Below are 23,558 nucleotides of genomic sequence, written 5' to 3' on the forward strand. Positions count from 1 at the left end.
TACATAAGAATAACACAAAAAAATATTTTCATTCAGACAAATCTAAAGTGTCAAAATGTCATTAATTTCAGTTGCCAGTGTAATAAAAATCAGTACCCATATATTAATTTAATTAAAAATAAAGTCCAGACATGTTTTAGCTGACTTTAGTATTTCTGTCAATGCAAGTACAAATCGCCATTTGTTTGTTTTTAGAAGGATTAATATTTTATCTTTTTTACCAGCTATTTGGAGTTTGATCATAATTATTAAGTAAAATATATTTTTTTTATAACAATATTTTTGTTTAATGAATAATATATTTAATCCATATATTATAGATTCAAGTACAACCACATTTATTGTGCATATAAACTTTTTTATTCCATTTAAAAGGGGAATTTGTTATAAATTGGTATCAATTCGCCATATTGGCAGTAAATTATCCGGTGTTTGAACTGCAACAATTAAACAACTTTTTTTTTGCTCATGACTGAAATAAATACAAATGAAGTAATAATTAAAATTATGATTTTACATGGTTATTTGGTTAAGACGCATGACTGACGCAAAGATAGCCTGGTTTTGGGCATTGTCCTTTGAGAATGCCCATTTTTGTATGAAAGTTGGGCTACGCTTGCGTCTGTATAAAACCTTCACTAAACTATAGGGAATATATCCTAAATCTTATACAAATTGAAAACAATTGGATATTCGATGGGAGTTCGGAGTGATCAGAATTTTTGTAGCTCGGTTATTTTGAGGTTAAGTATGGACTGCAATAATGTACGGCAGAAAGTACCTACGTGCCTAATTAACTTTAATATTGCAGTACCTACTTGTTATTGCTATAATCAATAATTGGACATTATTTTAACCTAGCTTTAGTCGTCCTTATAAGAAACTGATAGGTACTAACATATCTGATAAGAATAAATTCCAATAAAACTTCTAGATAGTATGGCGGAATATTAGTTTTTCCACTGAGCATATGCTACCTGTTCTTTTGTGTATTAATTTTTCTGACTTACGATTTATTTTTTTACATGGATTACTTAATCTTTATTTTCATCTACCAGTGTCTTCGTCCAATATGGCGTCAACCCATATTGTAGAATAGATTCATCTTAGTTTTTATGACCGGCCGCATGCCAGACGCCAAGCCTCTTTGGAGGATTCCGATCCCAGGTAACTCAACATGAGTTACCTGGGATCTGAAACATCGAGAAAATAATTGTTTGGCCTGGAAATCGAACCCAGAAACTCACTTCATAGCCTGATAAGCCTGATAGTTAATTATCAGAGGATAAGAAAAATAAAACAAGAAATATGAAATCCAATGTATATTTTTAATAGAGGTAAGTATATTTTCTTGGCATTCCAAAAAACAAACAAGAACTTGAAGCTACAGCACGCTTATATACTGCTGAAGTGAATGAATGACTTCTTGCAGCGCTGGTCGGGTCATGTCATGTTCTTGTATGTGAACCTCTCAATTAGCTGATCTCCAACAGGCACCACAAACTCATTCCAGCCTTGAAACCTAAAATATAATGTAGGAGTTGAGTAAACATGTGAATCTTTGTGCAACATTCAAGACATAAGATGACTCCATACATTGTCTGCAACAGTGGATTTTAATTTGATTTAGCATTCAGTCAAACTTGTTTTGTAGGAATTGAAATAATCGAGCTAATAACAAGATACTTACAATGTTCGGCGCATTGTACGAACCAAAAATATTGAGCGCCGAGTGTGACAGATCGTCCAAGAAATATACTTGTCGTTGCTGTGGCACCGCAAAAGTGCAGTTAATACACCACCAGGATATACCGTCTCAATAAATTGTTCTGGGTCTAGGCTCAAGACGACATTGTGTTGCTAACTAAAAACATTCTCTCAAAGTTCGAAACACACACTATACACGTTGTTTCTTAACAGAGGATTTCTCTACTGAACATTAAAATACAAAAGAAAAACACTCCGATCTTGAGTAAAATATTATAATGATTTAACATTCAAAGTCAAACAAATCTGAAGTGTCAAAATGTTTTTTTTTTTTAATTTATTTATTACGGCTCTGGAAACAAGTCCATTGAGCCCATTTATTTCAGTTGCCAGTGTAATAAAAATCTGTACCCATATATTCATTAATTAAAAATAAAGTCGACATGTTTTTGCTGATTTTAGTATTTCTGGCAATTCAAGTATAAAACGCCATTTGTTTGTTTTTGGAACGATTGATATTTTCTTATTTTTACCAACTATTTGGAGTTTGGTCATAATTATTAAATAAAATATATTATTTTATAACAATATTTTGTTTAATGAATAATATATTTTAACCATATATTATAGTTTCAAGAACCAGCACATTTTTGTGCATATTCATTTTTATTCCATTTAAAAGGGAATTTTTAATAAATTGGTATCAATTCGCCATATTGGCAGTAAATTATCCGGTGTTTCATTTGCAGCAATTAAACAACTTTTTTCATATCTTTTAAACCCCCATTTGCTTAGGTCTGAAATAAATACAAGTGAAATAATAAATAAAATGATGATTTTTAATAGATATTTGGTTAAGACGCATGAGTGACGCAAAGATAGCCTGGTTTTGGGCATTGTCCTTTATAAACTATCTTCCAACTTAGAGAATTGTGTAAGTTACTTATATCATATAAGTAGGTGAAGTAGTTTTCTAAATAATATAAACTGCAAAGTTTTAAATAATAACAATGGCGCAATACTACGACTATAAATAATTAAAACAATTTCAAATAAATAGAAGTGAGAAATAATAGCTTTACTCATAAAAAATCAAACCTACGTATCTGTCTAGGTAATTTCATCGTTAATATTATAAACTAAAGTTCTCCGCCGCATCTGACTGAACGTGATAAACAAAAAACTACCAAATGGATTTCAATGAAATTTGGTATGGAGACAGTTTAAGACCCTGGGAAGGTTATAGGCTACTTTCTATCCCGGGGAAATCTATAGCAGGACTTTTATCTCGGAAAACTTTTTCACGTGGGCGTAACATACTTACAAAAATCTATTTCATGAAAAATTTCCATGATACGCAAATCTTTTTGATATTAAATATTTCTAAATGAACTGGGCTTGCACCTAATCTGGTACATAAGTACAAAGCATTTTTTAAATTACGCAACAAACAATCCTCAACATTCTGCAAGTGGATTACTAAGCAGGTACAAAGCATAATCATGTTAATTATTCTACGTAGCAACTAACATTCATTTTTAGGATTCCTTATAGAAAAATAGGACATTTTTATGATCAATTTGAAAACCTTTTTTCATATCCATAATTTAAACTTATTCATTTTCTTAGAAACGGTTTCAGGTAGGTATCAATTAAAAAAAAAATACTTACGATTACTTAAAGTTTCTGTTACTTAGGTACATAAGAAGTTCTTGCATAACAAAGTTAATGTTATAATAATATTGCTGCTTTCAATTAGTAATAGTCTCAGTAGTACTCTAGTATTAGTATTACTTTAAGAGGAAACGAGTATTTCGTTCGCCTGATATTGTAGTGAAAACTGTTTCTTGAGATAAATTTTGACGGTCTTCAAACGAAATATATCACTGGACCTAACAATTTGCCTCAAAGGGAGCCCAGTGACACAAGAAAATGAAAAAAAAATTAAAATCATCAAGTATAGACTCTTGTTGCAGAATTATTGAATGCATATTCACGAGAACACGTTAAATTTAAGTTTTTTTTTTAAATCATTAACTTTTAGTTGTAATATTATGAGTTATGTCTTCATTTACACTTATTGTTACGGGATTTGTGTCAATTTTTGGTTATGAACGTACACACATCTATGGCAGGGGCGTAGCTACCGCCATATCAGCCATGTCAGTAATGAGGGGCCTCTGAGCTTTAGGATCCCTCTTGGACTTACATTAAACTAAGCGGACGGCCAAAAGTTCGTACTGCCCTGAAGGGCCTCCAACAAGTTTAAGATATAGGGTCTCAAGAGATATAGGGTCTCTCTATGGCAAGCTACGCTACTGATCTATGGTAACTAATAATTTTCATATTTATTACGTAGTTAGCTAATAAAAATGTTTTCATTTATATTGTTATTTTCTCCCGTTGTTAAAATGCTTCATTCATCAAGTAGGCGAACATAGTTGCGCTTATAATAAGTTAAGGAAGTACATCAGAATATTAATTTAATAGCTATTACACAAATTAAATCGCTTAATTACAGACATTTTACATTGGATTAAAATAAATTAAGGTATAAAGTTAAACAAAAAAACCAGCTCGAGCTGGTAGGAAAGAAGGAATAAAAGATGTAAGTATATTCTAATCTTGAACAACGCGTTGCGATTGTCACTGGCGAGGACGATAAAGGCCCTAACTACCAGTCTTTCACAAGCTTCCTAAACGATGACTACCCGCAGAATAAAGACAGAAAGAAATTCCTGGGTTTTTTTTTCATCAATTGTCTATTAAATGCTACGGAACTCTATCAAGGCGCGCATTTTACCCGCAATAAATTTCATCACCGTCTTCCTAGTGTATTTCCATTTAGTTTTTCAATGTTCGCAATTCTAATTATTATTTTTAAAGCGCTTGTTAATTTACTTAATTATGAAACAATTTCGTAAAAGTAGACACAAAGGCGACTGGAATGGAAGTCTGAGTGTGTTCTTCAAAGGATTCATGTTAAACTTATTTTTTTAAGTTTAATATTCTTGCAACTGCCTTGTAAAATAATTCATTGTGTGTTCAGTAGGGACAACACAATTCTTTTTATGTTGAGAAAGAGATTTTGTGATGTTTATCTAATGAAGGTTTTAATTTAGTAATTATGAGGTGTGATAAGTTTATTAATCAATGCCTTGGTGGTTATTGTACCACGTCAATTAATTGTACTGTCTTTATAGTCCTTCAAACAGACAAATACAACAGCGGCATACCGCTGCTGTGGGGATAGACAAAGCGTCTTATATTACATATAAGACGTTTTTGGTTTCACCGCTAATCTACCCCAATATCGTCTGGCACTAGGACATAATACCTTTGACGTGTTTGCCGCATTGAATAGGCATTTTAAGGCTTAGACAGGCCTGTCGACGGTATTGCCTGAGGCACGCATATTTGAAAATTTATTACGTCTGTATATATATTATGCATTACTTAATTTTCAAATAAGAAAGAAAAATTCATAAATACTTGACATCATTATTATCTACTTTCTTTTAATTATTATGTAAAGAGCTTTAATTTTATTTTAGATACATTTTTCTAGAATTACAGGTCATTTTATGCACTCTAGATATTATGCTTCCTGCATTTATAAATGGTAACCCTATTTGTATCTCGGGCATCATGGATTGTTTTCAGTAGTGAGTTATAAGATTTATTCCACTTATTTAAAAATTGTGTAGTTTGTGGGATTGTTGACGCCAGCGCCATCTAGGCTAATAAATAGAAGCGAAGTTAATAATTTCAGTATCACGAATAAAGTTTCATTATTTTTTTTTCGTCAGTTACGATTTATTCTATTAATATTTTTGACGAATGGTTAAAAATTAAGACTTTGTCGATTAATTAATCTTTAAGATCAAATTCAAAATAAATGATTACTTGTAGAACGCCATCTATGATTATCTGATAGTACTTATTATACAGTAAAGATTTAGTACCAAAAAATTTAAAAGATGACACTGTTTCGTACAGAGTTGATTGTTTTTTAATATTTAAATCTATCTACCAAGCTATACACATAAAATACAGGTATTTCTTTTAAATAATTTTCACAAAATAATAACTATATTAAAATAATTGTTTGATGTATACTGTAAAGGCGTTAGTGCTCTCAGACCACGAATCCGGTCCATCACTAGTAATTATTTGTCATTTGTCAATTGTCAATTCAATGTCAAAATATTACGTTCGCAGAATGTAATAAATTTTTTAAGTTTTTTAATTAAAAGCTAAGTATTAAATAAATTATATATAATTAGAAACACTCTTTATAATTATTTAAAATTGTTATAATTATTTAAAATAACTATTAATTTATTTTTATTACAATAAATTTTGGAAATATGGCTACAAAATCGGAAACAGTAAAAACCAAGACCGTAAGAATATACGAATTGGATGATTTTGAAAAACTATTAAAAGGTGTAAAAGTGGCAGCATGCATGCTTACGGAGTCCCATCAAGTTGGTAAGTAGTAAATTAGGTTTAACTTAATGTTTCATACATAACCTAACAAATCTTGTAATACTCAGCATATGTTACGTATTCTTATATTATGAGATTTTACCTTGACATAGTATCATTCAATATTGTAGATATCAGTATGTGTCATAATTTCTGTCTACAATAGAACATTATGGTTTCATAAAATTATGGTGCAATATGCATTTGGAGGAAAAACATTTCCTGGTATAACACTTATGTTAGTTTCACAATAATCTGACATTCATCCCGTAACTAATTGAGGAAAGGATGTAGCGAATCAAATATTCAGTTATTTAGCAAATTAAACTTTAACTTTTGGTTTTGTAATTAACAAATAATAGAAACTGAAAAAAAATTACACAAAGAAAATATTTTTAAACAACTTATCTAATAAATCTCTAGTTTAATTTAGTACATATTTAATATTATTGACTAACAAACGAACCCTCTCATTGAATTATGTACTTAAAATGAAACCTAAGCCATTTAATATATTGTGCTGATTTAATGTTTTACATGCTCAAGTCTTGATATTATCAGTAAGTCATCATTCTGGTATCAACTATCATAGAATTAAGGTCACACAACACAATTCATTTTAAGATATCATTTTATCAATAGTTATGTTATTGATTCTATGTAAAAACTATAAAATATAAATTTCTACAAATAATTATGAAAAGCATTCATAACCTTTCTTTGACACTTACATACAAAAAAATTAAATTCTTAATTAAACAAAGAGATATAAAATAGCAAATAATTGTAATATAAAATATTTCTCTATTTTCAGTGGACGAAGCAAGTGTATTAAAGCGTCTGAATGCATTGACTCTTAATGGGGCAGCAGATGGAAACTGCTGCTCGTGCTGTGGTGTTGGCCCATTTGAGACCAGAGCACAACAGACAGCCCACTATAAACACCACTGGCACACGCACAACCTCAAGAGGAAGCTGTTTGGCAAGACTGCTCTCACACTCGGCCAGTTTAATAGTAGACAAGGTGTGGTTTAAAGAAAATTTACTTAATTATGATTTTGTTTTATTTTCATAAATGGTTTTCACATTACATTATAATATATTTTTTTTTGTGTGTTCCTTAAAGCAACATAAACATAATACTATAGTATGTATTATGTATGTATTATAAAATCAACAATTTTATATTTTTAAATAATTGTTAGTTATCAATTAAAATCAAAATTTTATGATCAGAAATTTAAAATGAAACTGTTAGTTACAATTATGATTAGCATGGTAATGTAAATGATCAGAATACCAGATTTTGTTTATTGATGTAGATCAGAGTAAATGATCTATTTGACAAGTAATTATTTCTACCCATAAACGTATCAATATTTTTGGATAGAAAAGAGAAAGTGGCGATGAAGAAGTAGGCATGGTACAAATTTGGAATGTAATTTTTTTCCAAAAATTTTTTTTCCCTAACTACAAAAATTTTCTTTATAATCAACAACCAACACAAGATGAGGTTCTGAATTTCTTTTCGTATTTTTTTAAAATTAATTTTACCTTTTGTAGATGACTCAAGTGTGTCCGGCAGTGACTCAGACGACGAAGCGCAGAATAGCAAGAAGGTGCCAGCTACTGATCTGTTTGCGGCCGCCACTAGGCATTGCAAGTCTTTCTTCACAAATCACGCAGGGCAAGTGTTCTGCCTTTACAGGTGCATACTGCATCATCGGAAGGTAGAATTTAGTTTTGAATATCTTTTGTTCTATGCTGGCATATCATGCTCTAATGATGGCTAGAAAAAAATTACGATCAAGAGAAGGGCTATAAGAATTATATAAGGCTTTTTATGACTGTAAATGAGTTAAGAACTAACTAGCTATTAGACCATATTTGCTTCAGTTATTAGTAATTTGTTAGGTGTGGTATAAATGTAATGCTTCTCATACATTAATTTTTTATTGCATTTATTCCATTTATTTTTGACTTATGACAATATAGATGCTTAAAAGGGAGTTCACCTCTCTCTAGGCAGTGGCTTGGTTGCACCCCTATCATTGCTAAAGCCTGCTGTGGGCCGCTTTCTTGTCCTACTACTATGGCAATAAAAACCTAAAATGGCAATAATATTGCATAGGAGGAGTTATCAACAGATGGCGACGGTAGCGCGTGGATCGACCGTTGCCAGCGCCTCCTCATTCCTGGTTTTCAAAGATGGGCCATCCTCATGGTATCAGGGGGTCACTTTGCCGGTGCCATCTTCGCTGGGGGCACGCCTGTGGTGCACAAAACTATGCACTCGTACGTGACCCGCAGAGGTCAAGGTCAGGCGCAGACAGGTCGCGACCAGCACGGCAACATGCCAAGGTCAGCCGGTGCTAGCCTTAGGAGGTATAATCAGGCGCAGTTCTTGGAGGTCAGTATTTTCTTCCATGTTTTAAAACTGTCCTACATAATAAATGCACCAAAGTATGTTATTTTTTAATAGCATCATATTTGTATAGTATAAAGTGTTACAGAGGCTATGAAGTTACCTTCACTTATTTTTTTAATAATCATATTTATATTTCAGCATGTTCAAGACATTCTGTCCAACTGGACTGAAGATTTCATTGGTTGTGGTTTAATTTTCTATCGAGCTGTGGGTTCGCTAAACCAGTCAGCATTGTTTGGTAAAAATTCGCCTATCAAGAGAGATGATTCTAGGGTCAGAGCGTTACCTTTCCCGACTAGAAAACCGACATATAGGGAGGTGCAGAGGGTCCACGAGACCTTGGCCAGCATTGAGGTTTATGGTGAGTGGTATTTGAAAATGTATTTTTCATACTAATGATTACAGTTTTTCCTGACCGTTTTTAAATTATGTAGTGGAACATTTTCCATTGATTAATTTACCTGTAGTGTTAGGTATTTATGTTGAAGTTAAATTGGATCCATTTTTAAAGGGCTTTAGTCTTTAACTTACTTCACTTTTAGTTGCTTATGTAAAACTCTTTAGTTGTGTACAGTATAGTTTCTAGGTACGGTCGAGTTATTTGAGGGTAAATGGGTTGATACATTTTATATATTCTTTCAGAATCACTGGAACAGTTCCAAAAGGCGTTGATATCTATAACGTCGAAGTCTGCTCTTAAAACTGGTTCGGACCCGAGTACAGAGCGCGCTAAAAAGGCTCCGAAAAACAGTCCCAATAAAGGCATCGATAGGGCAAAATCGAGGTACAGTGACATTTTTACAACTTATGTTGATTTTGTCATAAGAGCGCAAAAAAGTATTTTAACTGCATCTAATGGTGCATTTAGTATCGTCAAGATAGACACAGTCGACTTCAAAACGATATTTAATAATATAATAATATCAGCCCTGTATTATATACTTGCCCACTGCTGAGCACGGGCCACCTCTACTGCTGAGAGGGATTAGGCCTTAGTCCACCATGCTGGCCTAGTGCGGATTGGTAGACTTCACACACCTTCGAAATTCCTATAGAAAACTTCTCAGATGCGCAGGTTTCCTCACGATGTTTTCCTTCACCGTTAAAGCGAACAATAAATTCACAAAGAATATTTAAAACAATATTTGCAATGCCAAATTTTTGATGTTTCTATTATATTAATGAAATCGTTAGCTATTCCATTTTATATAACGCACCTTTAGAACTAAAGTGACCTAATTCAAAAAAGACATTTTGTGGGAAACAAATAAAAAAGATTTCAAAACAGTGCAGAAGAGTGAATTGGGCGGTGTTTGAAAGTGAGAATCTCTATTTCTATTCTATAATTTTGTCTTTTTCTCGTCATAGGGTTATAGAGCATGTTTGGGAAGGGAGTATTTTTTATCCAATTTAGAAAAAATATAAATTTTGAGTTTGGTTCTAAAGGTGCGATAAATAAAAAGAAATATAAATAATAAAAAAAATGTATTTCAGAGAACGCGCACGTCGCGAATTGCCAATACAAGTAACGTCGAGTGAAGACGAAGGCCCATGTTTTATCGACTCCGAAACACCAGTCGGTTGGATCAAGGCTCTGTCGGAACAGTCCAATGGAATAACTAACTCCAGAAAGGATTTGATCAACGATTGTGCTGTGAGTGATCATGTGGTTACTTCAGAAGGTTCAGAGAGTGAAAGAGAAGTTATACAGGAGGTAAAAGATCAAACGAAGAAGAAAAAGAAAAAAGATAAGAGGAAAGATGACGAGAAACCAGTTAAAAAGGGACCACAGAAGATTCCGGCTAACGTTAAAAAGGTAGGGCTTTGTAACTATTTGTCTTTCACCAATGTGTGTAAGAAAGGGTAAAACACAGGATCCTTCCCAAGATTTCAATAAGTATTTACATATTTTGGCGGTAGTTGCAAATTAATTAGTACAATAAATAATCACTGACAAAAAAATATGTGACAGCACTGTGTCCAAAACTCACTTTCTTACATGTTATACTGCGTAGTTTCCACCGTCTATATGGCGTCGTATTGTAATCTTTAACCAATAGGTTACGGCTTGCGTTGTTATATGCGATATGATAATCGGTTTGTAAAATTCTGACAGAACTAATTGTCCTTCCACATATCATGGGATAAAGTTTCATTTAATTTCCCTTTATTATTTTTGTTTTAGATGTGGAAAGAAATATCGGGCAAGGAGCTGAATTCATTAGAAACCATTATAGAGTCGTGGGAGGGTTCAGATTTCGAGATGGCTTGCAACACTCAGGATCCGGTTGATGGCAACACAGCTCTGCACAAAGCTGCCATCGCAGCCAAGCCTGACATGGTGACGTAAGTTGGAGCATTTTTTTTTTTCAATAATAGGAAACTACAAGAACTAAAAAGCTTAGTGCTCATAATCGTATCTTCGGTGAGATTAGGGCACAATTAGATGTTTTGTAAATTTGCACTTGAGACATTTGAAAGTTTTTGTTGAGTCATATCGTGTTTATTGTTATTTCAGCCTATATTAATCTTAATTTTATTTCGTACCATGTGAAGTTATTTTATACCTTTGCTATTGATATTTATTTATAATTAATAAATTGAAGACAAATCCTGAGCTGTGGCGGCGACCCTTGCATCAAGAACCACCTTCTGCAAACGCCGTACGCGGCCGCACCGCACCACGACACGCGCATAGCATTCAGACTCTTCCAGGGACAGTATCCTGACAAATATAACTATGCTAAGGTGAGAATCAGGCAAGCCAAGACTTCAGTATGTATTACCGTAGTAGTAGTAGTGTAGTATTCATAAATTGTATTAGTGTTTGTCAAATAAAACCGATCTAAGCTAGGAGAGAGTTAAAAATAGATTGAAGCGAAATTCTCATATTTGTTCCAATACGAATTTTTGCCCTAAGAGGGGCAACATGGATATTTTTATTACGTTGAATATAGGTTTAAAATTATTGGTTCGGCTGCTTCACTTGTATAAATAGAAATCACATATCACGCATTAAACCTGCATTAGTAATTGGACTTTGTAAAAAAATGGGAATCTTTTTTTTGGCTGATTTTAGTCAATTTGTTGTAAATGGTAATATTTTTAGAATTAACTCATATTTTTTATACAGTCTCAAATTCCTGGTCCAATAACTCCAGAGCTGCTCGAACAAGAGAAAGAGAAGAAGGCTCAACAGAAACGCGCGAAACGACAGCGAGAGAAAGAGAAGCAGGTGGAGAAAATTAAAACGAATAAATTTTTACAACTCACTGATGATCAAAAGGTTTGTATAAACTTTATTTATAGTTTTGGTTGGAAAATGGGGGAAATCTTGAAAGTAATTTATCCAAATCGCTTTCTGGGGTGATTTTGTATAATTTTAATACGGGAAGAAGAAATTCAGATTTCAGATCGTAAAAAAAATTATCTTATGACTTCTAACCTAACTTAAAAGTATTATCAGTTTGCTAAATCGGGATAAAAGAAGATCGTAGTATTGAGTTAAGCTGACTTTATATGTACGGAATATAGTATAATGTGTAGTATTCGTAAATTGTATTAAGCGACATCTATTGGTGGGAATAAAAAAACTTGTTTCCGTTAGTGAAAATATAAATAATGTCAAGGCGAATGACAAAATGCTTATTCAATTCGATATGGTCAGTTTTTTTATTTGAAAGCCTTGAATCGTATAATTTTCTATAGGTTTTTGTACTGTGTAATACTTTAACATTGCTGGTCGAACGTTAAGTGATATTTTGTGCAAAAGAAGATGTTATCTGTAAAACTTTAATATGACGAAATTTTAAAGGCCGAAATATCCATGATTATTAATTATTTTTACGTTTTTCTTTCAACTGCGAGAACTAATCACTAACTAGACGTGAATTTAAATTCTTTACTTGCCAATACTTGTTTAGTTACCCAGATTAAAGGTGAAACAAAATGTATGAAAATGGACCTTGAGGTATCGCCTTAACATATAAGGTTGTGCATACTTTTTATGTCTGTAAGTAGCTCCCATGAGAAATAATGGATTTTTGAAATAGAGGGCGCTAGCGTCTTACAGGGTTTTAGGACTTTTGTGGCGGGAAAGGCTTTTAACGCAGGCGCAATTGCGAGCAACTTTTATTCCAGCATTAAGCCATTTATCATCAATATGTTTGCTTCACAGGTGAAGTCTCTCGAACCTCGATGTTTCCTCTGCGGGGGCAGTCTGCCCAAAGTGCCGTTTGAGTACGAAAGTTACAGGTTTTGCACGGTGCGGTGTTTGCAGAACCACAGGAACATCCGGCCCTTGCACATGAGCGCGTGACTTGTATAAATACAGATATTGATAGGGTTTTTGTGTTTTATTTTCCTGCTACAGTAAAGGGAGAGCCATTACTTTCTTTAAGTATAAGGCCATTCAGTTTGAGTCATCCTGATTGCAACCATACCGCCCTTAGGCCGTTGTCGCCTCTAGGCCGCGGCTTATACGACCTACTGGCAAATCTGGAACTGATTTTGTATGGTTGGAGTCAATATTTTCAACATATTTTTTTTTTTTTGGTTTCGCGGAGAAAGTTCTTTATTACTACCGCCCAGCCTTCGTGGGGGGGGGGGGGGGTGACTAAGCGGTTATGTTGGGGTAACCGTGCCTTACGGCCCGGCGTTGAGCCGCCCGGATTTGATGACGACGTTCGGGCGACCGCCGGGCCGAGTCCCTAACCCTATGTAGAGCTAACCTATGCACGGCCTACCAGCTAAAACTCCGCGGTGGCCCTCTTCGGCACATTCAGGCTGCGGGCTTCCTCTGACGTTGAAGTGTCTAAGTCTACGTCCGCAGCCGCCCCTGCGCGGTGCTGCCTTGCGGCCCGTCTCCTATGGGCGAGGGGGAGGGGGGGGGGGGGCTCAGAAGCCCTCGCGCGAAGGACGCCCTCAGCGTCTACGGCAGCGTGAGGCCAACTACACACTGCCGTCCATCCCGGGGGTCAACCGACACATGTGCAAAACATGCACAGAAATGCACTAGGGCGGACAGCCCCCTGCTGCCCGCCGACGACCCCCTTCGTGGCCCCTATTAGTCGCCTCTTACGACAGGCAGGGGATACCGTGGTGGAATTCTCCAAACGCCCCCATTACACAGGGCGGGGAGTAAATATTTTCAACATCTAATAATTATGTTCAACCCTTTTATTCCCTTATCGCCATATTGGCCACTAGACACCAAGCTAATACTGAGCAAAGAAAATATCCTCTTAACGCTCTTTTTACAGTAAACATTATATCAGCAAAATAATTACATAATACTTTTTTTGACAACGTCTAATCAGAGAGAATAATAGAATAGTCGCCGCGTGACATATCTTCTCTTCTGCCAGCCTTGCCCGCGCAGCCGAACACTTCCGGAAACATCCGATGTCATCGGCTAGGATAGTGGCGCGTAACAATCCCTTTATTCAGCCCTGGATCGAACCTGAGTCTTCAGCAAGGCAGTTGAATGCTATGCAATTACTGAGCCAGAAAATGCCATCGAAGTAATAGGGGTATATATAGGGTACATCATAATTATGTTGACTAATTAACGTATAAGTCATGGTAAGTAATTGTTTTGAGTTCTGGACTCTCACGCTTCCCTCAGGATCGTGTCGTAATTTCTAAGCGCCCAGGCGGTTGTAATGTCAGTAGTCGGTACTGATAACAGACAATACTAGTAGAAAAAAACCTATTTATAAAAGGCCTAGCATTATGCCATAGTGCTGAAATTAAAATACTTTATTCATCACGTAGTCGAACAAAGTTGAAGGTACATGAGAATATTTAATTATTATTTAAATAAAGTCGCTTATAACTAAAGACGTTTTATATTGGACATAAAAACAAAATATAATAAGACTTTAAAACGCAAAGGTATGCATTTATTGGTCAGTTACATACATCATCATAACCAATTGTGTTATGTTTTATTGTATTCAAATTATGTTTTGATCGATGTTATAGGGCCTTGTTACAATGGTGTTCCTAAGGTAGAAAGATAAAACATATCAGCCATTGGTATTTTAAATATTATCACCAACTGTAAACATTAGCAACACTATTTCAATTGCAAAACTACATATTTTGTGACGTTTTCAGTATAGCCTAGTAGCAACAATACTGGGTACTTATAATAATCACCATTGTGAATATTGTAGCCAGTGTAACTACTAGAAATAATAAGACAACGTCTCATGTCTCAGGATGGCGAGCGCTCTGGAATACCAAACAATACTTCGAAATTCAGTATTGGATGGTGTTTCTACTGTTTATAGGCGGTCGTATCGCTTACCATCAGGCGAACGGCAAGCTCGTCTCGTCATTCAAAGCAATAAAAACAAAAAAATATAAATAAAATTTAAGAATATGGTGTCAGATAATGACATGCTTCAAACAGTCGAAAATACCAATGCATAGCGAGATCATCGTATTATGTATTATACGTCGGCTTACACTTTCAAGGTTGCAGACATACTGATACTAAGATTCATATAGGAATATAAAAATAAACGACACATCTTCAAACTGTGCGTGTGTAATTGCAGCCGACTTGTTATCCATTGAAAAGTTATTAAAAATCTACACAGGTAAAATTTTTGAAATGGGCCAGTAAGTACACTTATCTAGCATAACCACTGTAGCTATAAAAAACTTCAGACTGTTCATCGTTTTTAAGCATATTAGAATCTGTTTAGATACATTTATACCAATTGGTTCGAAATTAGTAATACTTTATGCACTCGGTGTAGATCCAGTAAATGTGGCGATCGTTGAGGGACTGAAAATCCTTTCGGAATTTGGTCGACATTACATTTATAAAGTTAATGTTTACATATACATTTTTGCCTGAGCTCTACGTAGCGTAAATACATACTTACCACAAGTAAATTTATTTAACTGAACTAAAAACCGCTACCAAACCACGTTCATTTTTAAACCAGTGTTACGTGTCGCCGTTGAATTTAGCGATGTTTACGTCGCACTTCTAATTAGGTCACAGAGCTGATAACTAGAAAGCTACTCTGCTAAAGGTGAAATGCACTTGCTGCTAACGAGTACTGCTTTAGGGACGACATCTTATTAATTCAATTAATTGGTTTATTGTTATTTGGACATTCAATTAGTGGCAATCTATAGCGATGTAATTAATTCACCGCTTAGTATCCTTAGTACGCGATATCCTATTAAATGAATGCATAGGTTTTCAAACTTGTTTCGTAGTGCCCTCTTTGGCAATCAATTATTTTCTAGCGTCAAAAATATTTTATTTTAAACAACATTCTTTTGAGATTAAACTTATTTTACTAATTTTATAAATGTGAAAGCGTGTTCGTTTGATTGTTACGCCTTCACGGCTCAACTACTGAATGGATGTAGCTGAAATTAGGCATGAAGATAATTTGGACCTGTAGAAACGACTCCTCTGAAAGCCTTCACCGGCCATAGGGGGATGTTATCGTCAACTTTGAGAATGACTGGTTAAGGCTATGCTATTAAGATTTATCTATAGCATGGATAGTTCAGGTTGACGAAGACAGTAACACTGTGTCATAGAAAACTAACGTGAAATATTAATTGCGTTTCATAACCCACGTATAACAGAAGTAGCTATTTGCTAAAATAGAATCGTTTTCACAAACAAATAGGGCTACATTGTCAACCATCGCTCGCTTTAACTGTAAAGGAAGATATCATAAGGAAACATACATAGTTGAAAATTTTCCGTATGATTTTCGAAGGCATATGGTCTGACAATCTGTACTAGTTCAGCATGACAGACAAAGGCTTTTTGAAAGCTCGTGTATCGTAGTGGGACTGTATTAAATAGAGAGTAAGTATTATTATTACATTAAAATTAAAAGTTAGGTATACTGTAAACTGAAAAATGTTTTTTATTCGGATAATGCAAACTAACTTTTCTAATTTTAATGGTTGGTGCATTGCAATTCCACTAAAATGTTTATTCTTACCCAGACGAGCATCCCGCTTATTTCTGTATTTAGTTTAAAACCGCCGATGGGTGAGTTAAATCGTGACTTGCTGTAACTTTTTATTCATCCAGGCAAAGGTACATTTGACCAGACGGTAATTACAGGTTGGTCCAAATATAATGCTGTAGAGAAATGTTGCGCTTCTGGACAGCCGCCAGAATAATGCCGGCGTGACTTACTGCACCCACACTGGCTGGTCTCAGAAGTCGAATGCGATTTCTTTTTTTTTGTTATAGTAGGGGTGGAAATCTAGCGAGTATGTCTTATCGAGGTACTTGCTGTAACAAGTCATTATGGCGCGTTTTTTCCCTGTTTTCTTTCGGTGATAGATATACATCTCCCGTACCCCATAGGGTAAGCAGAGAGGCAATCAGTGCATCCATATTTGGTCTTTATCCAGCAGAAATTGAAACCCCGGGCAATTCAATATTCTTTATGAATTACAAACTATTAATGATTGTGGTGTGAATATTTTGCAGTTGTACATTGTACACATTACAATCACACGTTACTTAAATGACATCATATTAGAGACATATGTTACTTAAATGACATCATATTTGAGTAAAGCAATAAAATTATTACAATATTTATAATCATATAGATAATTATTTCACAGATGAGTGTTATAAATTATGTTTCTTCTGTTAAGGAATTGTAGCATGAATATGTTTGTAAAATTGAAAGGGATAATCTTGTATAATGTAAACATGGGTCTTTTGAACAAAAAGGTAAAATCTTCTTGCGTAACTTATTTGGGTAAGTCGTGTTTTTTTACAACAGAAGGTAAACAAGCCTACCAAAAGGGTTACCTTATAGAGCTAGCTATGAAAATGACTACGTCCGTAGATATTTTTGTCAAGGAACAGGATTTGTGATCAACAACATTATTTTCACTTAACGATTTTTTTTATAATACAGGGAATGTGACCCCAATGCATTTGCTGGTAAGTGTAGTAGGGTCCAGATAGTGTGTGGAGTAACAAGAGAATTTAATTACGTTTACGGATTTTATTAGCTCTGTTTGACCTTTGAGTCACTAACCTTACAAAATAACAGTACTAGCTAAATATATTTATTATATCTTAGATAAAATTTAACAGAGTTTGGTTCTACAATGTTACAGTTGATATTTGTGAGTGACTCGGATGCGTAGTATTACGATCGCAGTAGGACTTCCGCTCTGAGATCTGGGGTTCAAATCTCAGAACGGGCAAAATAATAAAATTGTTTTCCCAGAAACAGCGCGAAGTCTGGAATTTGTGCCCAAAACCGGTATGCTCGCCTCTATTACACCTTAGGACAGAATACAGTAGGCAAGAGGTGAATAAGTTGCGCTTCTGACTACCCCTAAGGGGACATAACGTGTATACGTTTTTTATTAAAATACGAATGACGCGATGAACAGACGATCAAAGACGGCATATAAAATGAAGCATTATTCCGATTTTATTATCAAAGCCCCACATGGCATTAAATAATTAAGAATTACGTTTGGTAGTCAATTAAGTTCATGTGATGTCAAAATTTATACATACATACATACATAACATCACGCATTTATCCCCGAAGGGGTATGCAGAGGCGCAACTAGGGCACCCACTTTTCGTCAAGTATGTTCCGTCCCATGATGTGATAGGGGGCGAGCCTATCGCCATGTCGGGCACAAATTCCAGACTCCGGGCTGATACTGAGCAGAAAAAACTCAAATATCACTTTGCCCGACCGGGGATTCGAACCCAGGACCTCTGAGCGCTATTGTACCGGACATGCAATACAACTACGCCACCGATGCAGTTCATTTCTTAAGCATATCTAAAAACTAAAAAGAAACCATAAAACTTCAATATATTAAACGTGGAACCGATTAAAAAACAGCAAAGTATTTACTGTTCACTTTATTGATCTAAGTTTTCGCCCGATTGGCACTCACTGTTCGGAAGCCAACTCCGAGGAGAGGTTGAAAGGAATTCTTCCATTTTTATTTCACTAATGAACACCTAGAAAGTCCACCTTTTAAAAGAAAGTTTATTAATTCTATTCACGCGCGGCTTGGGACATACGTAATTGATTTTATTTTAAGCGTTGCCGTTTGAATGAAGAGTATTAAAAGCCTCTTTCTTTTCAAAATTGATTTGGATTTTCCTCTGAATAACTATTAGTGACTATGTAAATTATTAATCATATTGATTGGTATGTCATTAATTATGTTTTGTTCATATTTAACTATGACGGCCTCGAAGGCGTGGTTGTATTGTGGAACAACTTTTTTGCTGAGGTCTCAGGTTCGCTCCCCGGTCGGGTAAAGTAATATTGGGTTAGTCTACTCAATAGCCAGAGTTTAGAACTGTGCTCCGCAAATGGTAATAGGCTGGCTCCCTATTGCATGGTTCCTAACGTAGCTCTCTAGCTTTTCTTTAAAGCTGGACATGTAACACTTGTGCCTATCCTTGTAAAAGGAAAAGGGCGTGAGGCATGTAATTTTTTTTTATTTATTATAAATAATATAATTTTTCATAATAAACTATTTATAGTATCTTTGATAGGCACAAAATTAATTATCTAGGACCACTAGACAATTATATTGTTGGCGAATTTTCGACATACACACACTTCTGCTTATCCGTTTACTAGTGTGCGTGATGATTTATGTTACCTGTCATAGTTTCTGTACATATTTACTTTCCTACTCTAGCTTAGAGTGATTACTCATTTGCAAGAATCAGCCATTATTATACAACATACACATTCTTGACTCCTGCGTAATTCTTTATCTAAAATATTTAGCTATTGTCTTCCCAATCAGTAGTCACAGTATTCAATAGGGGTCTATTCGAGCACGCTCTACAAAACTTCGAACTCTATCATTAGTAGTTCTATTATTTTCAATTTAAAGTTTAACGTGTATCACAATGTTTTAAAGTTTAAAATTGAATGGAGCACGTTGCCGGTTGAAGGTGCGTTTCGGTGCAATGCACACGGACTCGGCAGTCGCGCGCCTACCGACTGTGGTTCCGGTGGGGTCGATCACCAACGCCGTGTGTGCGTGCCTTTACGTATTCGGAATTTGACTCGAGAGCGCGTAGTACGTATTGTTTCGCGCCAAAACATTTGCAAATTTGACATTTGTTTATGGACTTTTTATTTTGTTTTTATTGACAAATTATTTTTGTGAACAAAAACTTTTTTGTGAAGTGATGTGATTGGATTTATTATTGTTTATTTAAAAATATAAACAATGTGTTTTGAGTTTATTTAACCGGTTAAAATTTAAAAAATAGAAACGAAGATGAATACGCGAATGGACATGTTTTTAATTTTATTCGCGCTTATAATTTCTACAACGGAGATCGGTAAGTTATGAAATAGAAAAAAATTGCACGCCAAAATGAAATAATAGTAAAAATTACGAAACCGTGAAATTATGATAATATAAATTTTAATTGCTATACTTTAAGAGCATTGAACTTTTTCGTACGTAATAGAAGTATAAAATTCATAATTATTTTAAGTAGGTATCTTTGTTTTTTTTTTAAGTTCCTTTGTACTAAGCCCCAAGGTATTATTAATACTTCGATAATTTAACTTATTAATTTCGTCTTAGCCGAATTAACCGAGGAAATTTAATAGGGTCCTCGACAACAATTATCAAATTACACTTAATTAGACTGCTCAACACCGCTGAAATTAATCCTCTTTCGTAGCGTATCAGGGGTAATACATATCGGTGTTCAATATATTATGTACCGTATAGGTATAGCATAAAGGACATAATGGTACTGATATTTTTGTGGTAGACCACAGGTAGGTACTAGGTACATCACAGCATGAAAGGTTGCTATGGTAAGCTAATGCTACAAAATGTTATGTATATTGAATTTAATCGAAAAAATAATAGATAATAGCAAGGAAATGTATTCATGCATATTTTAGATCTGATATTGATATTGTCTTATTATAACAAAGATTATAAATCTTATGAATCATGAAAATTATTTATTTACTGAAGTTAAATATGTGTTTCTAAATTGTTTAGTGATACTATTTGCCTACAAAATACTGTAGAATTTAAAATAATGTTTTTAGTTTTAATTATGAACACAGGGTACTGAAATCAATCTTAAGTAAAATGAGGTCTTTATAGAGTCCATTTAGATTATTCCCTTAATGTTTTAAGCATAAAGCACGCCTCAACCGCAGAAGATTTATTTTTAAACGAGCACATAATGCACATATTTACATGTGTTTTGTAAGTAACATTAAATTAGCTGGTGCCGTAACCGCACGGTCTCTGGTCATGCAGGCCGATACACTCTCTTTAATCTAGAATCATCAGAAAGTTTGCATACGAAAGGCCTGATAAAATAGACAAAGATATTTACGTCCAATGTTGGCTCCATTGTTTGGACTTTGGGTTTAGTTTATCCGTAATTTTGGATTAAAGTGGCGGTAAATGGGGATAACTATGCTTGATATGACGCGCAGCGCTGTCAACTTGTTGCTGATATTATACTGAGTTGCCGAACTTGTAGAAGCAACTTTGAAATAAAATGTATGGATTTTACCGCGATTATTTTATTATTTTTCTCCCGACGTTTCGAAGACTGGAGCCTTCTAGTTTATAGGGTGGCCTGAGGTTTTGGGCAACCGAAAAGTTAAAGTTACAATATCTACCTCCATTCCATAATTATACAATTTGAAATAATCGCGATAAAATCCGTAAAAAGTTTTATTTCAATGTCTAACATTCGCGTAAACATAAGAAATCATTATTTTTTTGAAGCAACTGTCAGTTTCATTGTAGTGTAGTGTTTCTTGAGAAAAAGTCGAGACCGTCTGTGCGAAGCCTTATACGGTTTAGTAATAGGTGTTGAAGTTAGCCACGAGTAGTGATAAAGTTATTATTTTTGTTGCATCGCTGACGAAGAACGATGTAGAGGCCTGGCATAGTGACTAATTTCGGACTGGTCAAGTCATAGCGGTCGTAGCTCTGATAACATTGCTGTGTTTAGAGCCTGTTCATAAATTTCAAGTAGTATTTGACATTTAAACAGAAAATTTAGATAGTAAGCATCTTATTACCACTATTTGGGAGCATAGGTTTGTGTAACTTTTGTATTAGATCGGCTAATACACTTATGTGAAGGGTAGCATTTGCTCCCAAATTTTAATCCTGGCCTTTAAAGTCCTATTAATAGTAAATGGTTTCAGCAATAAGTAACGACAAACTGAACCCCTTGATAAAAAGAGACAAAACATATGTGCGGCTAATGCAAGTCTCATTTCTGTACGCATTTCTCATTTATTGCCGCGTTCTCGCTTTGTCTTGATCACATTTTATTGCCAAAATTCACTTGACAACTGCATATGGATGTACACTTTACTCGTACTACGGTATACCTACTCTATGACAACGTGAATAAGTATTTGGTAAAGTTTTCTATAATAAAGTAACGTTTAAGACGAAATAATATTATGCAAAAGTTGGAGTTTCGTTTTGCTATTGAAAACAAGTTTTCGGAATATTTTATCGATACTTAAAAATTTGCCTGCTTTTCCACAAATTTTTACAGCAAATTTAACGTTTTTATTTTATGTTTTTCTTTTGTATTACCCTAGCTTTAGAATGGCAGACATCAAATAATAATTAAGTATAAAACTCATATAAATCGTTTAGAAATAGGAAAGTATTAATAATTTATACGACGTTGTAGTATATTTTTTTTTGAAATATGGTTACGTATCAAATAATCAATAAATAATATTCAGAATATAAAAAAAAAGCAAATAAACACCACCTAATTTAATCAAAGTACATCGACTCCAAGTAGACAAAAAAATGCATTCACGAATAAGCTTTCCAAAATTCCGCGCTAACCGATGTCTGATGAGACAGGGAGGATGTTCTGAAGTGCGCTTGTCACGAAAAAGAAAGAGTGCCCAGAAAGCGAAAAAGGTGTGTGCCGTACTGAAGCCACTACGCCTCCATTGTCTAAACGCCGGGGACGGACTTGTGTTAGGTAATGGGCACCAGGACCCCCATATTTGGCATATGTGGGATTGGATTAACTTGTACTTCTAAGAATATGACTCCTTAATTTAATTTTAAATATACACCGAAATTATATAGTTCATTCGAGTACCGACTTTTCAACTCAATTCATTATAAAAAAAAAACAACATAATCTCGGTAATAACGTAAAGTTAAATTGAACCTCACATTTTTAATTTACTCATTGGGGGAAATTATTGTGGATATCGATAATTATAATAATTCGTTCCGGATCACTTGTGATTTGTGAACCAAAGTTCCCCGTTGTGTTAGATACCCATGACTCGGAATCTAATATAAAATCAGAATGTGTAAGTAGGGTTAGACATTTTCTTATGTGACTAATCTCATGCTATTTCTTTCTGTACCCAAATACGACTGCTCTTGTATTTACCTCGACGTAATTATCTACCGTTTTTATGGAACACCAGTAGGTATCATTATTACTTTACTATTATTAATCACATATTACAAAAAACTGATATAAATTATACCGTAATTTCAACTCGACTATAGGTATTCAAAGTTACTATTCGCAAAACTGTCAATCGGTAAGTTTGGCAGGCTTTAAAAATCTAATATATTTGTGTCTGATTGAATTTACCTCGCGTCGCTCGGTTTAAATTTCTTGTCCAAAAGCATCTAAACACAAGTGTGACACTGCCCGGAACTACGAAATGACTAAGTTGGACTGCCCGTGTTGCATTTAGACAGTTAGTTATGCTGCTTTTGTCTCTTGTTTAATCTTGACAACGAATGATGTAATTGGTTTCTGAGATATTTTAACCCATGTTGTAGGCAAAGGCGTCGCGGTTATGAATATGATAGCAATCCTTACATTCATGTAAGGAGTGCTATCTACTTACAA

At 34.5% G+C, this 23,558-nt stretch overlaps 1 protein-coding gene across 1 annotated transcript; it reads left to right on the plus strand.

The window, feature by feature from the left end:
- Positions 1-5,956: 5,956 nt before the first annotated feature.
- Positions 5,957-12,971, plus strand: LOC115439876 (ankyrin repeat and zinc finger domain-containing protein 1). Its single transcript, XM_037438600.1, has 11 exons — positions 5,957-6,201; positions 7,013-7,222; positions 7,762-7,928; positions 8,330-8,608; positions 8,765-8,987; positions 9,269-9,410; positions 10,121-10,442; positions 10,812-10,972; positions 11,233-11,374; positions 11,760-11,912; positions 12,804-12,971. The coding sequence occupies exons 1-11, from the start codon at positions 6,078-6,080 to the stop codon at positions 12,942-12,944; spliced, it is 2,064 nt and encodes a 687-aa protein (XP_037294497.1). The 5' UTR covers positions 5,957-6,077; the 3' UTR covers positions 12,945-12,971.
- The last annotated feature ends 10,587 nt before the right edge of the window (positions 12,972-23,558 follow it).

The sequence above is a fragment of the Manduca sexta genome, chromosome 14 (assembly GCF_014839805.1).
Source record: "Manduca sexta isolate Smith_Timp_Sample1 chromosome 14, JHU_Msex_v1.0, whole genome shotgun sequence".
In the NCBI taxonomy this organism is placed as follows: Eukaryota; Metazoa; Arthropoda; class Insecta; order Lepidoptera; family Sphingidae; genus Manduca; species Manduca sexta.